This window comes from Rhinolophus sinicus, chromosome 6 (genome assembly GCF_057876585.1).
Source record: "Rhinolophus sinicus isolate RSI-liver-muscle chromosome 6, RSI-T2T, whole genome shotgun sequence".
NCBI classification, from domain to species: Eukaryota; Metazoa; Chordata; class Mammalia; order Chiroptera; family Rhinolophidae; genus Rhinolophus; species Rhinolophus sinicus.
In genome coordinates, this window is record NC_142506.1 from 27896032 (window position 1) to 27916137 (window position 20106).

The 20106-nt window shown below is 33.0% G+C and overlaps 1 protein-coding gene across 37 annotated transcripts in view; it reads right to left on the minus strand.

The window, feature by feature from the left end:
* Positions 1 to 20106, minus strand: part of RIMS2 (regulating synaptic membrane exocytosis 2) — a 594048-nt gene that overhangs the window by 391020 nt on the left and 182922 nt on the right. For all 37 annotated transcript variants that reach the window (XM_088799000.1, XM_074316856.2, XM_074316855.2 and 34 more), the window contains one exon: positions 9816 to 10126. In XM_088799000.1, coding sequence (XP_088655126.1) covers positions 9816 to 10126 — 311 coding nt within the window. The remainder of the gene's footprint in view (positions 1 to 9815; positions 10127 to 20106) is intronic.

Below are 20106 nucleotides of genomic sequence, written 5' to 3' on the forward strand. Positions count from 1 at the left end.
AGAAGTTTTATACCTTTACCTTTTACCTTTAGAGCTATGATCCATTTCATTTTTTTTTTAATATGGTAAAAAGTAAACTTCAAACTTCATTTTTTAGTTCCAGTAGCATTTGCTGAAAAGACTGCCCTTTCTCTAATGAACTGCCTTTGCACCTTTGCAAAAATTAGTTGCCAATATATCAGTGGGTTTATATAGAAACATTCCATTCTGTTTCATTGATCTATTTGTCTGTCTTTATGCTAATATCATACTGTTTTAATTACTGCAGATTTATATTATCTTCAAATAGGTAGCATTAGGCTTCTAAATTCTGTTATTTTTGAAAGCTACTTTAGTAATTCCAAATATTTCTGTACAGATTTTAGTATCTATCTGTATATATGGGTCAATTGAGGGGGGAAATGACATCTTAACAACACTGAATCTTTTAATCCATGAATATAGTTTATCTCTTCGTTTATTCACAACTTCCTTTCTTTCATCAATGTTTCGTTGTTTTCATTATACAGACCCCATGCATATTTTGTTAGATTTATACCTAAGTATTTCAATTTGTTGATGCTAGTATAAATGTATTTCATATTTTGAATGCTCTCACAAACGATATTTTTAAATCTCCATTTCAAAGATGTTTATTGTTATATTTAGAAATACAAATGGCTAGCTGATATTCACTTTATATCCTGCAACCTAACTAAGCTTACTAGTAGTTCTGATAGCATTTTTATAGACTCCTTTAATTTTCTATATAAACAATCATGTTCTCTGTAAATAAAGTATTATTTTTCCTTTTCAATCTAGACACCTATTTTATATTTTATATTTATCTATCTATCTATCTATCTATCTATCTATCTATCTATCTATCTATCTATCTATCTACCTACCTATGTATCTACATTTCACTGACCAGAAACTCCACTACAATGTTGAATAAAAGTAGTAAAAATGGGCATCCTTGTTCCACTTTTTATCTAAGGTGAAAGTATTCGGTCTTTCCCTAGTTAGTGTGATGTTAGCTGAAGGTCATCAAAGATGTCTTTGATTAGGTTGAGGAAATTCCTTTCTATCTTAGTATGCTGAGAGTATTTATTAAAAGTGGATGCTGGAGTTTGTCAAATGATTTTTCTGTATCTATTAAAATGATAATATGATTTTTCTAATTGGTTAAAATGATGAATTATTATGATTTTTCAAATGTTAAACTAACTCTACATTCCTGGAATAAAGCCCACTTGGTCATGCTCTTTATTGTTTTTATATATTTACGGATTCAACTTGCTAAATTTGTTTTTGCATCTGTACTTATGAGGGCTGTTGATCTGTAGTTTGTTTGTTTCCTTATAATATCTTCCGTTTTGGTGTCAGGATAGTGTTGGCTAAAAGAAGGAGTAGAGAAATATTCCTTCCTCTTTAATTTTCCAGAACAATTTATGTAGAAATGGCATTATTTCTTTCTTAAAACATTGTTAGAATTTACTAGTGATGCCATCAGGTTTCTAGTTTTATTTACGGGAAGGTTTTTAACCACAAATACAATTTATTTAGTACATATAATACTATTAAAGTTATTCATTTCTTCTTGACTAAGCTTAGGTAATTTGTGTCTTTCAAGGAATTTGTCCAGTTCATCTTGCTTCTTTATTTTATAGGCATAAAGTTTTTCAAAATATTTCCTTGTTAGCATTCTAATATCATTCAATCAGTGGTGATGTTATCTCTCATGTTCATGATATAGGTAATTTGTATCTTCTCTTTCTTTTCCTGATTTGTGTGACTACAGGCTTAACAATTTTATTGATCTTCTCAAAGAATCAGCTTTTGGTTTCATTGTTTCTATTTTCTAGTTCACTGATTTCTGCTTTAATTATTATTGTTTCCTTTATTCTGCTTGCTTGGATTTAATTTGCTTTTCTAAGTTTCTTAAGGTGAAAGCTGAAAATCAATGTTTTGAGACCTTTCTCATTTTCTAATATACTCGTAGGTGTCTATTGCTATAAATTCTGTCCTAATTACTGCTTTAGTGCACTCTACAAATTCAGATGTTGTGTTTTCATTTTAATGAAAGTTATGTTCTTTTTTTATTTCTTCTTTGATCTGTATGTTATTTAAAAGTATATTAATTAGCTTTCAAACACTGGGGTTTTCCAGAGGTCTTTCTGTTACTGATTTCTAATTTAACTCCATTTTAATCAAAGAACATATTTTTTTATTACTTGGATTTCTTTCAATTTAATGAGGCTTGTTAAATGGCCAGAATGTGGTCTATCTTGGTAATTACTGCCCTGTTTACCCCCAAATAAGAATGAATATTCCACTACTGTTTGGTGGATTGTTCTATAAACATCAATTAGTTCAAGTCTACAATATCTTTGCTGATCTTCTGCCTACTTATTCTATCAGTTACAGAGAAAAGGATATTGAAATCTCCGATTTTAATTGTGGATTTGTCTATTTCTTTTTTAGTTTTATTAGTTTTTGCTTCACATATAGACATACATGTTTAGGATTTTTATGTCTTCTTGATTAACTGACCACTTTATCCTTAGGAACTAACATTTTTATTCCTATCGTTTGCTCTGAAATCTGAATATAACCAGATAATGAGTAGTATTAGTATAGTATATCTTTATCTTTTTCATTCTTTTACTTTCATATGTTTTGTCTTTATATTTAAAGTGTGTTTCTTGTAGACAGTATATTGTTGAGTCTTTCTTTAGTACCAATCTGATAATCTGTGCCTTAAACAAACTATATTTAAATTAATTATCAATATGGTTGATTTTTTAATCAATTTTACTCACTTTCTATTTGTCTGATGTGTTCTTTGTTCTCTCCCCCCCTTTGTTGATTTATTAGCTATACCTCTTTGTTTTGTTATTTTAGGGTTTATAACACATCTTTAACATATCATAGTCCCTCTTCAAACAATACTTCAATACTTTACCATTTCATGTTTGTATAAGAACTTTGCAATTGTGTACTTCCATTTCTCCCATCCACACTTTATGCCATTGTTGTATATTTTATTTCACATATGGTATAAACCCCATAATACTTTGTTATTTTATTTAAACAGTCAATTATCTTCTAAAGATATTTAGAATAAGAATAAAGACTATATATAAAAAATTATAAATTACTCATGTAGTTATCATTTCCATAGCTCTTCATTTCTTGATGTAGATAAATATTTCCATCTGGTATAATTTTCCTTCTGCCTGAAGGACTCTGTTTAACATTTCCTATAGTGTAGTTATACTGGTGATGAATTTTTCCAGTATTTTTTGTCTAAAAAAGTCATTATATGGCCTTCATTTTTAAAACATATTTTAACTGGGTATAGAATACTGGTTGATGGCTTGTTTTCCTTTTTATCTTTCGGTACCTTAAAGGTGTTTGCTCCGTTCTTGTCTCTCTTGCATTGTTTCCAACATAAAACCTGCTGTCATCTTTATCTTTGTAAACATGTCTGTGTAAACATGTCTTCCTTCTCTGGCTGATTTTAAGATTGCTTCTTTATCCTTATTTTAAGCAATTTGATTATAGAGTTCCTTGGTGCAGTTTTCTTCATATTTCCTATGTTTGGAGTTTAAAGAGCTTCTTGGTTTTGAGTTTCCACGAAATTTGAAAAAATTTTGACCATTATTTCTTCAAAATTTTCTTAGTACTCTCCATGTTCTTCTCCCCTTCAAGGACCCCAAGTACATGTATATTAAATACTTGATCTTGTTCTATAGCTCCTGATGTTCTTTTACTTCTTAAAGTATTTTATTCATTTTTTTATTCTGTTTCATTTTGGATCATTTCTATTCATTTGTCTTCAAATTCATTAATTTTTTCTTCTGTAGTACCTAATCTTCCACTATTCCCATCAAGTGTATTTTTCACTTCAGATATTATAATTCTCATCTCTAGAAGTTCAATTTAAGTGTTTATTTTTATATCTTACATATCTCTACTTAATTTTATGAATTATATAGCATATAATTATGATAACTATTTTAATGTTCTTGCCTGCTTATTCTAAAGTCTGTGTCACTTCTGGGTTGGTGTACAATGTTTGATTACTTTCTCATATTGATTATGTTTTCCTGTTGTTTTGTATGCTTGTTATTTTTTATTAGATGCCAAACATCATGAAATTTTATCTTGTTGGGCACTGGATATTTTTGTATTCCTATAAATCTCCTTGAACTTTGTCTGGGAGGTAATTAAATTACTTGAAAACAGTGTAATCCTTTCAGATCTTGCTTTTATGATTTGTTATTCTGTCCCAGAGCAGTGTTCAGTTTAGCATTAATTATTCCCCACTGCTGAAGCAAGACTTTCCAAAATACTCTACCCAGTATTCCAGGAATCTTGAGGTTTTCTATTCTGGCTTTTGGGAACACTATTCTTGGTCCTGTGTGAATGCAGGCCAGTGTTCCCTCTAATCATTTTGGCTGATTCTTTCCCTGGCCTCAAGTAGTTTCTTCACGTGCACTAATCATCACTCCACTGAATACACACAAGGAGAAACCTCTGCAAATCTCCAGGATATCTTGCTGGTCAGCTCTCTCCTTCTGGTACTCTGTCTAGCAAACTCCAGCTGCCTTCATCTCCAGAACCCCTCAAAACTGTCTCCTCAACTCATGAAGAACTCTGGGCTCTGTCTATAACCCTCTCCCTATGCAAGAGCCTAGAAATTCTCTCAAAGCAATATGCTAGGGCAATCACTTGATTAATTTCCCACCTCTCAGGTATTACTCTCCTTTGTTGCCTGATGTCCCATTTCTTAAAAACCATTGTTTCAACATTGTCGGTTTCTTCAAATGTTCAGGCAGAAGGGTACATCCAGGCCCTATTACCCCACCCATACTGGAAACAAAAGTTTTAAGCATATATTTTAATTATTACTTCAATTAATCAAATGTCACAAACGTATTTGGAAGGTCATATGTAACAGACAATAAAAAAATGATGGTGATTATCAAACTCTTAAATATGTGTTATACTTAACTTACCTTAAAACTTTACATTTCAGATCCAAGATAATCACTTTATATTTTTGTTACTCTCATCATCACTTACCTGGTAGCATTTTTCACCATCTAACAAAATGCACTGCGATGTAATTGAGTCATATAACTTTTTTTTTTTCAGTTTTCCACTCTTGCCTCATTAACATTCCAGACAAAATAGCAATGAAGGCTCTCAGTACTTTCATTAAATGTCATTATTTAAGCAATAAAATGTAGAAAAAATACTTAAGAATCTGTAATGCCTATCAAATATTATTTCTTTGTAGCTATGCTTCTTAAAATGCTTCACAGTCCACTAGAACCAAGGAACTCTGTTACTTTTTCCTATCATTGTTAATTTTTGTTTCACAATAGAATAAGAAAATAGGGGAAAACAGAATAATAAATATTCCACAGTAATATAATAATAAGATCAGAGTCAAATGTCTGCGAAATATATTCATTTTTAAACATGAATCATGATTAAATTATTTCAGCCATGTGGTAACAAGTAATCTCTATAATGAAATTCAAAAAAATTGTTAAATAAATAAATTACAATAGTTATTATAATATGAATAAAGATAATTCTCTATTAATTGAACACAATACTATCAGTTATAGGGCAGGAAAAAGAATAATGGAAGAGAATGCTTTCAAGTTTATACCATGAAAGAGGACCTTAAAATACAACATAAAAAAGAATTTTGGAACTGAAAGTGTTAAAACAAATATTTTGTAACATCCCCTTTACTACCCTGAAAATGAAATCCAGAGATAAAATATTCTAACATAATGTATACCGTGTTTCCCAGAAAATAAGACCTAGCCGGACAATCAGCTCTAATGCGTCTTTTGGAGCAAAAGTTAATATAAGACCCGATTTCATATTATATAAGACCGGGTCTCATATTATAGTAAAATAAGGCTGGGTCTTATATTAATTTTTGCTCCAAAAGACGCATTAGAGGTGATTGTCCAGCTAGGTCTTATTTTCGGGGAAACAAGGTGTGTGTGTGTGTGTGTGTGTGTGTGTGTGTATTCCTAACTGTATAATATAGGGTTGAAATAAATAAATAATTTAATGCTAAAAAATAATTTACTAAAAAATAAAATATATTTAAGTAAATGATCAGACACAATAACCCTAGAAGTCACAATAAAGTAGTCAGATGCTTGCAACTACATGAATGTAGTCAACCAGCCACCAGGTAGCTGACTTCCACCTCTGTCCCCCGATCAATGTGTCAGAACAGTATACTCAAATGTGGAATTATGTTGCCTCTAAGAACCACAAAATTTCACTAAGTGTTCTGCCTCTTCGTGGTAGTACTACAGAGGACAACTGCCACTGAGCTATTGCAACATAGTTTTGTTTCCTTCCATAATATATTTCTAGATGCCTTTGTGCCTTGCTACTGTTCTGCACTATCAGTATTAATATCGTGTGGGAGTTAGTTGGAAATACAGATTCATGGGTCCTCCCTCAGAAAGGCTGAGAAACCCCTGGCCACTCCTAGGAAACATCGTAAGGAGAGAAATGCAAATTGCACATTTGAAAAAATGATTATTTTAAAACTTATTTTGAAATAAAAAACCATATTTGAAAATCTCAAACAATATTTTATGTCTAAGTTGATAAACATCTGCCATTTTTATAAATAAATGAATTAAGTAAATATTCATTAACTCAAAGCTATGGCCTAGGGCCAACTTGCTATTCTTTCACTCATTAAATACTAAAGGTCTATGTATAAAGCAACCGTGAGAGAAGTAAAAAGTCATAAAACAGGTCACAACTACTGTAGCATGTAGCTAAAGATTAAACTAAAGCTCCTTAAGAGAAGGAAACGTAATACACTTTTCTATCTCTCAAATATAGTTCTAGGTCCATAGAGATTTAAATTTAATTGAACCAAAATTTCTCCTTTTGAGGCCATTGGTTTCTGAATGGTATGGAAGAAACAAATTACTAGTAATACTTTAAAGTTATATTCCTTATAAGTAGCTCCATTTCACTGTCCAACTTAAATACTGCTAGAAGACCCATTCTGGTAAAAAAGAAGAGAGACGTGAAACAAAGAGAGAGAGGGAGGGAGGAAGATGTGGAAATGGGGGTTGGGGGCATAAGGAGAAGGGAAGAGGGATGGGGGAAGGGAATAAGAAAACAGATTTAACTGAAATTATTTAAATAGTAAAAGAAAATAAACAAAGAATGGAGAAATTTCAATAGCACTAAGAGAATTAACAACATACCCTCTAGGGCAGGAATTGCCAAACTTTTCTATAAAGGGTCAGAGAGTAAATATTTTAGGTTAGGAGGCCCATATGGTCTTTTGTAACTATTCAAATCTGGAGTTGTAGTTGAGAGTAGCCATAGACAATAAATAAATGAATAGGTATGGCTGTGTTCCAATAAAACTTTATTTACAAAAAACAGAGGGGAAGGCAGATTTGGCCTCAGAGACATAGTTTGCTGATCCCCCTCCTCTAGGGGAAAGAATTCAAAGGGTCCCTAGATACATGCCTAATAAAGTACTATAGAAACTGCATTTAAAAATAAAACAAATGCTTTTTGCTTATGATAAGGGAACTGAATTATTTTGAAAGAGAAAGTATCTTCCAAATAAAAGTTTATATAATTGATTCCATTTTCTAGGCCTAACTACCAAATTTTATATTAAACTCTAACTTCTTCCCCGACTAAAAATAATTACTATAAACAAAAGAAGCTATTGGTTTGACTTATGTGAGATTCAGAAAGGAAGGATATAATTACAGGATACATTGCATAATTAAAGTATACATTTACTAGTAATGGCAGCCAAAGGCACCAGGTAAAATAAAAAGAAAAAAAGGAACTACTACATCTAGGGTCAGATTGTACTGTTTACTCAGGTTAGTATTTTGTCAATCAAAGAAGGATTAACAGATAATAATGGAGGAAATACATTTCTCATTATCACCTTCTTCAAAGATGAGAACTATCTTTCTAGTTACCTACAATGATGAATTAATTACTCATAAATTTATTGAATTTATTGTTAATGTCCACAACTTCTTTATGATATGCATTCTAAAACTTAATAATCTATTACGTGACCCAGTGTTTTAGTATTTCCTTTCATTCTTCCTAAACCTACCTTTCCAACCTCTAAAGGAGACTATCTCATGCACCTGTCTAGTTTTTGAAGAATGAGGGTATGTTCCCATTATCTATTTTATTAAGTCATTCATTCATTTAAAATCCTAGCTCCATTGGTTAACAGCATTTTTTTCATCCATGTTCACATACCTCAGCCATTACAGTTGCCATTTTACAGACTTTCTTGATTTCTAAAGAACTCGTGTAGCAGACACGACTACTGTCCCAACCAACACTGCCTCATCAGTCACCATATACCTGCACAGTCGTGTCTTGTTATTGTATTTGTAGAACTCTGCCTGAGTGCTTTCTCTGGCCAGTGAGTTCCAGAGTTAACAACCCCCAGGAACAGCCCTAGACCAATAACAACAGAGGGTTATGGATAAATACCCCCAGCTTCTGCCGATCATGTGGATACCCTGTTTCCCAGAAGTCCCAGTAAGATTGAGATACAATTGCCAAAAGAGGTAAGTTGCTCTTGAATGCACCCATTATTGTGTTCCTTCTCTTAACTGAATTATTTTCTACTTCCCTACAGGTGGTTTCTGTGATTACCTTCCAAATTAACTATCTGCAATCAATCCTTCATGTGCTTAAGTTAGTTCTCAAAGATAGTCTTCTTACCTTAAAATTCTTGGATTCCTGAGATTCTGCACTGAGATGTGTTCATAGTACTCCAGCCATGATATCACTTGTTTTGTCCAAAGATAGGATTACATTGTCTATTTCACTTTTGCTAGTTTTCAAAAAAAAACTGGTATAGCCAACATTTTATTATTCTGCCAAAACATTAGCAACACATCTGTGTGATGGCTTTAGGCACCATCTGAAGTGACTCCCAGTTTTCTTATCTACTATAACTGACTGCTCAGAACCCACCGTCCTATAAATACAATTTAGATGCGTTTTTCCACAAATATATGACTTTATACTTGTTCACATAGAAATGTATCTGCCACTTCCGGACAATACACAGAGTGTCAACGAGGATTTTCTAAAAATTTTTAGTTATAAAAGAGAAATATGGAATAGAAAAATAATATTCCCATGAAATTTTTTCATTCTCCTCCTTCGAGAGGTAGGAAATATAAGAACCATAAACATTGTTTTTAACAGTCTAACACTTTGAACATTGAGAAGGCCATAAAATTGTGCCAAAATAGTAATAATAGAGTTAGCCCAAGGATACATTAAACTCATAACCTTTTCATCTGTATTTACCTGCTTGGAAAGCCACTTCATCCTTCAGCCCCAGGTAGACTCTTTAGAGGCATCATTAACCTTCCCCATTCTCTCACATCCCACTTCCAGTTAGTCCCATCAATTCAACATCTCTAATGTGTCTTACAATCATCTCTTCTTCATTCCCATTGTTTATTCCAGTTTGTCTCTCCTATGACAATAACGTGCTATCTAAGTTCCCTGTTTCATTTCACTTCTTTTTCTGGAAAATCTGATAAACTGACACTCCTTCATCAAACCTAAGACTGTTCAAACCTATAATATAACTCAAGTCCTGAATATCACTTTCAGCATTTATATAAAACATATGGACATTTACATTACATTTACATGTAACAACTCATTACCTAAACATTTCGTGTATTTTTGTTTGGAATGAAGATTAAAGATAATAAGTTGACCTAAAGATTAAGCAAAATGTTTACCTGTCTGAAGCTATGTCACTGGCAATTTGGTGCTTCACTCCTGACCCATTTTTAATAGAATCCTGTCTTGTGAGCCCATGAGATCGACTTTTCTCCACTGCAGGTACAGCTAAGTCACCTGAGGGTCCTTGGAACTGGGCCTGCTCGTGCAGCTTTGCTTTCTTCTCCTGAGGTGCCTCCTCATTCCGTATTCCTCGGAGAACCTTTTGATCAGGTTGCTGTGGTGTATTAGATCCACTATTATAAAACCACGCTCCTGATTTAGTGAGGATTTCTTGTTGTTTTCGGCACAAATTACATACCCACATAACCTGCACACAAATACATAGGGAAAAGAAATTAGTGTTTCCAGAAGTTCAAAACAAACAAAAAGAGAGACTATAATTCAAGCCAACAACAACACAAACATTACATTGTTATCCATCCTGAGGTTAAAATGTAACCCAAATTAATAGCTACCATTAATTAAATTACATGTCTTTCCTTTTAATTTTGTCAGAATAATTATAATAAAAAACAATGTTTACTGGTAGTAGAAATACCAAACTAAAGCACCAAATTACTAGTTATTTACTTATATTCTTTAATTATTTTTTTAATTAATTATGGGCATAGTGATAGTATACAGAAAGTGAATTTTGAGGCTAGACAGACTTGGGTTTAAATACCAACTCCAAGATTAGAAATTTTCAACCATCAATAAGGTACTGAACATTCATATCTACAAAACATAGCTTCCTTAATGATAAAATGGGGAAATAGGTATAATACTAATTTTTCTATATTGTTTTGAGGACTGAAGATTAGAAATAATTTATTTAAAATGTCTAGCACAATACCTGATATATTTTGGACTTTAAGTAGATTACCAATATCAGTATATTATATAGATTAATCCTCTATCACTAGTTACATTATTATATAAGCTTCCTGAGCTGTCTTTTATTTTTTTTAAAGTATCTCCTATTAACTAAAATAAAGCTAGGAACATTGTTGATCTTCAATAAAAACCTATTAATTGCTCATAATTTGTAGTTGGACACTTTACATAAAATGTACCATTTTAACCATTTTTAAATGCACACACAGTTCAATGGTGTTAAGTATATTCACACTATGTGAAACAGATCTCCAAAAGTTGTTCATCTGCAAAAGTCAAAATCAATACCTATTAAACAGAAAAATCCCCTTTTCTCCCTCCTTCCATACCCTGATAACCACCATACTATACTTGATGTTTTAATTAGATATGTTTTTCAGATTCCAGGAATCTAAGACTATTTTAACTAAATCTGTGTGACCAGAAAAGCCTTCACCCTTTTCTGAAAAATCTTTTTCAATTAATCAGAAAAAAATAAAATCACATATTCGTGAAATAAAAGGTGAGTTCATATTTTAAACGAGTGTTTCTGATGTTTTATTTATGTCAAATACTGAATCTTACACAACTCTCCATATTGCTGAACATTTTGTCATAGTTTAAATAAATAATAATATAAATAATCAGAGTAAAAGAAGAATTCAACATAGTATTTTCAACTGATACAAGAATATTTTGGTAAAGTACCATTTAAAATTTGTGCTTCATTGACCATTATTCCAGTTCATATTGTTTGTATAGTCCATAGCATACAACATTGTTTTTGACAATTTTTTATTACTTTGTTCTCTCTTTGAATTTATATGTATTTCTTTTTTTCCTTAACTAAATTTAAAGCTCAATGGGGTCAAGGTCTGTATCTTCTAATGCATAATAAGACCTTATAAATCATAGAACAGAAAGATCTTTCAAATGCTTGCTAACTTGAATTTATTTGATGTCCTTCTGGAGGGGATATATGATAATAAAATATTCAATATCATCACATTAAGATTTATGTTTCATAGAATTCCAAAAGAAATAGTTATCAATGTTACTCAATATGTGTAACTATTTTATTTTCATAACTAAATAAGAAACTATTTTTGACATGAAAATACCAAAATCTCACTCAATTTAAAAATAAATACCTCACAGTTCAAGTTTCTTTGGTTTGAATACACATAAAATATATCTAACCCATCAACAGTCTCAAAAATCAAATTTCAACCAAAATCTTCAGCCTTTCAATGCCATCTTGTGACAAATGTAGGTACTGCAGACCTTTTTTAAAAGTGAAAGGCATACTAAACATAGAACCACAAAATGGTAAATAAATTAAGTCTGAATTTCACCTTCTCTGTTTATTTTAAACTAGTTACTATTCATGACACAGTTATAATACATGCTATATTATTTTGTGATATGAATTTATCTAGAATAAGTCGCACAGTATTCAAGAATAACATCCTTTCCTGCTTGGTAATTTACAATGAAACAGAAATGAGAGTATGAGACAGACAATTATCCAATCATGATAATTTGCAGAAACAACCTATTGCTGCTTCATTATTTACCACAAGGTAAGCAGATTACTTAACCTCTTCTAGAGCAGAGCTTCTCAAAGAATATCCCTGAAACAGCGGCATCGGTAGGTATCACCTGGTAACATATTAGACATGCAAATTCTCAGGCCCCACTCCAGACCTACTGGATCAGAAATGTAGGGCGGGACCCAGAAATATGTTTTGTGGGTTTGTTTGTTTTTTACAAAATTCTACAAGTGATTCTAATTCTTGATAAAGTTAGACAACCACGGGTTAGGGCAGAGATTCTCAACTTAAAATGTGGAATGAGTTACAAGTGTGTTCCTCAGAATGGCTACATAAGGCCGGCCAATGGAGGTCATGATCAGCTTTGCCAATTTACCTCAATGTGAACTAGGTAAATCTATGACACTGTTTGTACAAATATAGAATTTAAATGTATTCATTGTACAAATAGTATGATTTCTGCCTAGCCCAAAATGAGAAAAAGACTTATAAATGCTGTGGGCTTTGTTGTCCTCATCTGTAAAGACCCAGGGGATAGCAATATAAGATAATGAGTATAAGGCATGAAGGATGATGTTTGACTGCAATTAAAGACCATGCACTAAGACTCTTCACATACTCTCTGGGCTAGCCACATCGGTTGCTCTTTCTCTGACTAGATCCTATGTTCTCTCCTGAGGTGCTAGCTTCTAGTGGCCTCAGATCCTAACACCCAATTACCTTTCTTTTCTTCTTTTTCTATCTCCTCCCACTCTTGGATTAAGTTTATTAATCTTTAAAGGCTCGGGAAGCCTAAATCCACTCATTTCAAGTAGTACAAGGGACTGACACTTTCACTTGATGCCCAAACTTTACACAAAGCAACTTATAAACTGATGATACTGAACTATGTCTCACATATACATGCTATGAGATGACTTTTCACTAATAGGCTATGAAATGATTAATGTCTATAAAAGGTAAATTCTATGTCTTTGGATCAAAATTTAACTTATTTGGGAATAAAATAGCAGGACTTTTGTTAATGGAAACCTTTAACCAATTAACCAGTAAATGTATCTTATGATGAATGTTGTTAAAAAATACATTAGAAATACATATGCCTATGAATCACCATGTTAGAGCCTATTAGTTTCGTTGGTCCTCATAAAGATCAAAAATTCCTAGACCCTGAGATCACAAAGACATATAGGATTCAAAATTATAAGGTATTATTACATTCAGTTCTGAATATGCCATATTTTTCAAAGTAATATAGCTATATAAGAGATGAAATACTAATGACCCAAATTTGTCACTTATTACATTATATTCCACTCTACAGTCATCCTTGGTGGGATTGAAAAAAATATGGAAAATAAAAATATCTCTTTAAAACAATAAAAATCGAAAACGTAACAGCTAAACTAGTCAAAGAAAGCAAAACCACAATTATGTTAAGTATATACAATAATTTAAAGGAATTTAAAGCTCTGAAAACTATGTGTTTTCATCTAAATAGGGATAATAAATAATGGAACAATTCAGAGAAGGGTGGGAGTATTGGTGAGAAACTGGTGCTAATGAGGCCATAGGCCAAACTCATAAGATATAGCTAACTCTGCACAGAAAAGAAGAATTTACTAGACTCCACTTCTAATCATTGCCAGCCTGCTTATAAATGTGTACATTTGACAGAGAAGAAAAGTATAAATTGATCAGCTTAACTCTATCAGATGACTACAAAACTGTGGAAGATCCTGGCTAGCTATTAAACTTACTTCCTTTTTCACTTAGAAAACTACATTCCACAAACTTCCTGTAGCTAGGGAAGGCCACGGCCACATGACTATGTTCTGGCCAATGGATTATAAATGGAATGATGTGGACCGTTTTCATGACCATTAAGAAATTCTCATATGCTACTACCATGCTCTTTGTTCAAGACCCGGGAGGATAAAGGAGCCACACACAAAAAACGGAGCCTGGGAACTGAATGAGACTGGTAAGCCACACCAATGTGGACTCAATGTAGGTGGGAAATAAACTTCTATTGTGTTGAGGTTCAGAGACTTTTGAGTGTATGTTTTACAACTGATAGCATTTCCTTAACTAATTTGAAATCTTTTTAAAGCACATGTTCTATTGAATGTGTGTCACAGCACAGTCTTTGTATGTGAAGAACAATGCATTGCTAAAACCAGCATATAAATGTGCTTCACTGTTCATAGGAGCCAGCTTTCACTAAGTCATTAATAACACGTTGTGCACATTTTTTCCCATCTCCACAATTCCACGAAGTAATGCGGTTGCTTGAAAGCAGCCGTGGTGGATGGATTTAGACTATGGAAATTGGAAAATACCACAAATTAGGGCTTTTTCTTACAGAGAGCCAGCTGTTAACATTTATTAGCACACCATTGAATATAAGGTATCTACTATGTTCTACTAAAAGATTAATACTACATTCAGTGTTAGTAGGTAAACGTGGATGGAGCTGCAATTTACCATAAAAATTAATTCAGACCATAAAATATCAATTTATTTATAGATGGGCAAAAACTATGAACACTAATTCATTAATTATTTATTCATTCATACAATATTCACTAAATACCTCGTCTATGCCAGATGCTATGCTAAGAGCCGATGAATACAGCTCAACAAACAGATTTTGCTGTGAAGTTTAAAGTGTAGTAGAGGCGAAAATAAGCAAACAAATAATTGCACAAATATTGTTTATATTGCAAGTATAAGTGCTACAAAAGGAATGCATTCACATCACAGATCCCTTGATTCCTTCCTCTCTGCTGGCTCAGACTGTTTGGAAAAAAAAGGAGGATGCAGAGGAAATCTGCAAGAGGCCCATAAATTCAGAGCGGTTCCATCACAGCTTTATCCCACAGTCCCCCCATCATCAGATCCATGGTGTGTCTGTCTCTCAAAAGGCATCGGGGGCTACTAACCTACAAGCCCCTCCCCCAGCACTGTCTTGGTGGATTTGGAAAGTTGATGTACTGGCCCATATCCTAGACAGTTAAAATTTTTCAAATATATTCCTTAACAATTAAGAGATCACTATAATCTCTATATAATAGGCTTCTGGATTACAAAACAAAAACCAGAAATTTTGCTTCATCTGATACCCGGAGACAAGCAGCAAGACTTTCCCAGATTCCCCCCTGAACGGCAGGCGAGGCTTCTCCAGATACAGTCACATTTGCAGGCTTTAGCAGGAAAGTTTGATGGTGTCTTCTATAAGTCTCTCAGGAAGTAGCAGCACTACAGAAGAAACTTGAACTTGGAACATCTCCAAGTCTTAACTGTTACTACACACTCTTCTCTGTTGGCTCTTGTGGCTTTGAAAAACGTTCACAAAGAAATGTGGCTAATTTCTCTATTTTTTACCTAATTTTCCTCAAAAGCATATTGCCAGATTTCTTCTGAAGCCACCCACTAAATTTTAGTCTGTGAAATAGCTCCTTTGGATAAATTATCTACTTCTGATATTTCTACCCCTTTCCCTCCTGTTTTCCAAGAAAATGTCTAGGTGTCTTGTGGGGCTTCTGTTGCTGAACACTGTAGCTCATCCAATCTTTACCTGGTTCTTCTCAGTTTAGACAGGATTGTGTTTCACTACTGACTTGACCTCCAGCTCCCAAGGCACTTCTGTCTCCTCTTAGTATCGGAACTATCCTCTATGCAGCCACGGCCCAAGCTATCTGTTCTGCAGCCTCTTCTGCAAAGTCCTCTCATCCTTCATCCCTCACTATGGGGCGTGGGGTGAGTGTCCTGACAGGGGCATGCAGCTACTTGTGTGTCCTCCATGCTACACTGGAACTAAGGATAGGTCTAGAAAGCTAATGCTGGCCCTTTCTTGGCCGAACCATGATGCACTGCCAACCATGATGCACTCTGAAGTACCTATGCCCCAGGTGGGTCTAAGGGCGTCCTGAGAGATGATTTCTTCCAAGAACCTCAAATATTAAGAAGGGTAAAAGCTGCCCTTCAACTTAACCAACATGCATCCTCCTCCTGGGTCAAAGCCTAGAATGAAGAGATTAGAACATACCTCTGATTATCTACTGGCCTTACCTCACTCTTCTTTCTCCTTCCTCACAATGTACAAGGATAGAAGGGGCAGGCTTTTCCTTTATTTCCCTTTTCTGTATATCTAACAGTTTCCCTCAAGCACCCTCAGGCTTGAACTAATGAATTTCAGGCTTCCCATTTCATCCTTTCATAGCTTCCCTTAACCCATTCATTTACTTAATGGCAAGAAATAAAAAAAAGAAGCTAGATTACTGATAAAAGAATCTAAAGGGAGGGCACTTCAAATACAATATACCTATTACACTACCATTTGAATACTGTCAGCTATAAGAGATTAATATTTCCCTAAGTACAAAGTATGGACCAGATCCACACCCAGAGAAAAAAGGCTGGGAACTTCAGGTTTCGGGCAAAATGGCTGATTCTTCTGCTCTAGGCAGGAGTTGTGGGATGGGAAGCTGGAGAGGATAGAAAAGGAATCTAGTTCAGCGAAGGTGGGTATTTAGGAAAGGTGACAATAGCCTATACTTTCCAAAGCTGATATTACATAAAGAAATACTTTTTAAAATGCCAAGTTTTGAATATAGCAAAATTAACTGAAGTCAATAATCTAAAAAAATCGCACAAAACATTAAATGATAGGAGGGCCTGAGGTAAATACTAGAAACCAGCAAACCGAGCTGTTTGGAGAGTGAAAAGGAACAATCTGAGAAACTGCTATGCAGAGCGTGTTGGTAGTAAGCTAATTCCTTTGAAAAGAAAAAGATGTCTAGCAGTGTCACAATTATAAAGGATTCATTCACTTTGGAAGTATGCTCCAAAAAGAGAGCTATCAAGTAGAACTTAAACTGGTTTCAATCAATTTAAAGTAGAGAATTGAGGTGCTTAGATCATTCAGTATAAATTTCCATAACCTTACAATAAATAACCAATTAAATTAGAAAACTGAGACAATCAGATAATTGAGTAACAATTTCAACAGCTTCATAACACTTATAATATGATGTGTCCATCTCCCATGTTTTGGCAATTTCAGAGGCCAAACATTAATTAAATGACAGGGAATGATAATGAAAATGAAAGACAATTAAGTTGAAAATACTATCATTTATTGTATCACCATGCAGTGAGTATTATTAAAAATGATAAAGGGAGGATTCCAACAGAAATGCAAAAATAGTTTAATATTAGAAAATATACTAATGTGATTCACCACACTAATAGATTAAAATAAAAACAGTGATCATAACAATAGAAATAGAATATTCAGGCATTTATAATATGCCAGACTCATTCATGTGAAAATAAAATCTAGCAAACAAGAAATAGAAAACTAATGCTTAAGCCTGACAAAGAGTATTTACAAACATTCTATATCCTATTTGATACTTAAGTCAGGAATGAGCTAAGGATCACTGGTACCACCACTTCTATTCAACACCATCCTGGAGACACTAGTTTAGTAAATCGCACATACATGAGACAAAAAAAAAAAAAAAAAAGGATGAAATAAAACTGTCCTTATCTGAACACTATTTGATTGTAAACACCATTTGATTATAATAGAAAATCCAAGAAAATCTATAAATATTAAAAGTAACAAGGAGCTCTATGAGTTTCATAGCTCAAAGATGAACTAACCAAAATAAATCAAAATATATCACTAATAACCAAGCAGAAACATTTAATAAAAAAATTAATACCTGCTACAAGAAAAATACTATACAAGAGTCTAAAAGAAGACTTACATAAGTGAAGAAACATATTTTGTCAGAATGAGAAGACAAAATACCACAAGATGTCAGTCTGCCCAAGTTAAATCTATAAACTTCAAAGCAATTTTCATCGAAACTTCTGGTTTTCATGAAATTTATCAAGCTAATACTAAATGAACATGTAGGAGCCAAAGATAAAAGAAAAAAATTTAGATTATTCTGAAGAGAAATAACAAATTGAGATGGACTTGCTCTACTTACTAAAAAGTGACAGAAATTAAGACAGGGTAGTAGAGAGATGGTAAATAGATAAAACAAGGGGCCTAACGGAGCCTCTAGAAACAGACTGTCACATGTGTCAATGTTGACATTACAAATAAGTGGAGAAAGAGGGCACTATTGAATTAATAAAGCTGGGACAACCGGTTATCCATATTGAGGGGAAAAAATAGATTCACACCTCCCACCACATACAAAAATCCATCTAAATGGATTGAACACTGAGACGTGAAAGCCAAAACTTTTAGAACAAATGTCAAGAAAGTGTTATGAAGTCAGAAAAACAAAAGATATCTCAACTCAAATTTAAAAAGCACAAACAACTAAAAAATATAAATTCTGTATAAAAATGTTTAAATATTTTGAGTTGGTAAAATAGTAAGATAAAGTAAAACAAGAAATCATAATCTAGGAGAGGTTTTATTTTAAGGTATACAGTTAACAAAGGATATGCATTCAGAATATATGAAGAACTTCCATAGTTCAATAAGTAAAAGACAAACATCACAGTAGAATAATAGGTTAAGGAATGAATATACAATTCCATAGAGAAACCCAATTGGAAAATAAACAAATAACAAGTAAAAAATGCAAATTTAAAGCAATGAGCTACAATTTCACTCTCAGCTTGGCAATATTTAAAAGTCTGACAATACGAACCATTGGAGAGGAAGTAAATGAGCCAATACAAATATTCCTCTCAGGATTGTAAATTATTTTCAACCAGTTTGGAGAACCAATAGCTAGTGAAACTGGAAATGGCTACCTATACTCTATTACCCAGAAACCTTACTTCGACCCTATAGAAATTCTCAAGCAGGCACAAGAAGACATGAACAGGAGCACTATTTCTCTTAGAAAAAAAAAAATAGATAACCTAAATCGACAAGAAAATGGATAAACTATAGCATATTCATGCAGAATTATATTCAGCAGTCGAATGAATTAGATTTAGATGAATCTAAATTTTGAAATAACTCTCAAAATATAGAGTTAAACAAAGAAACAAGTTTCAGAAAAATATGTACAGTATGACCCATAATATAAAGTTAAAAACCTTGCAAAATAATACTATATATGGTTTAGCACTACACACACACACACACACACACACACACACACACACATAAATGGTGTTTCCCTGATAATACGACCTAGTCGGACCACGCCATCAGCTCTAATGCGTCTTTTGGAGTAAAAATTAATATAAGACCTGGTATTATTATATTACATTACATTACATTACATTATATTATAATATTATGTAAGACTCGGTCTTATATTAAAATAAGACCGGGTCTTATGTTAATTTTTGCTCCAAAAGACGCATTAGGGCTTATGCTCAGGGGATGTCATCCTGAAAAATCATGCTAGGGCTTATTTTCCAGTTAGATCTTATTTTCAGAGAAACACGATATGTTGAACTATACAAATAAAAACGTGTGGAATGATAAGTATTTAAAAATTACTGTATCCCTAAAAATGAAATATGGCAAAATTTTAAGATTTGTATAACTTATTGGTATTATTCTCTAAATATCTCAACATGGTGGAAATATCTCAAAATATTATAAAAAAGAAGGAAAAGAAAAAAGTGGGAGGAGATAAGAATGTATAAGAACGTCAGACTAGTCACCAATTAAAGTTAATTGGACTAGTGAAACTATTTACTGATACTCATAATTACACTGAAAATAAATGTGTATTTAACATAAATATATTAGTATACTGAGAACTGAATTTTCATACAAATACAATTTTTAAAATATGATATAGCTTACTTTCAGGGTTTTTTTATGGAGGGGTCTGTGTAAAGGAGTTAGACAATTATATCAAAGGTAACAATTAACACA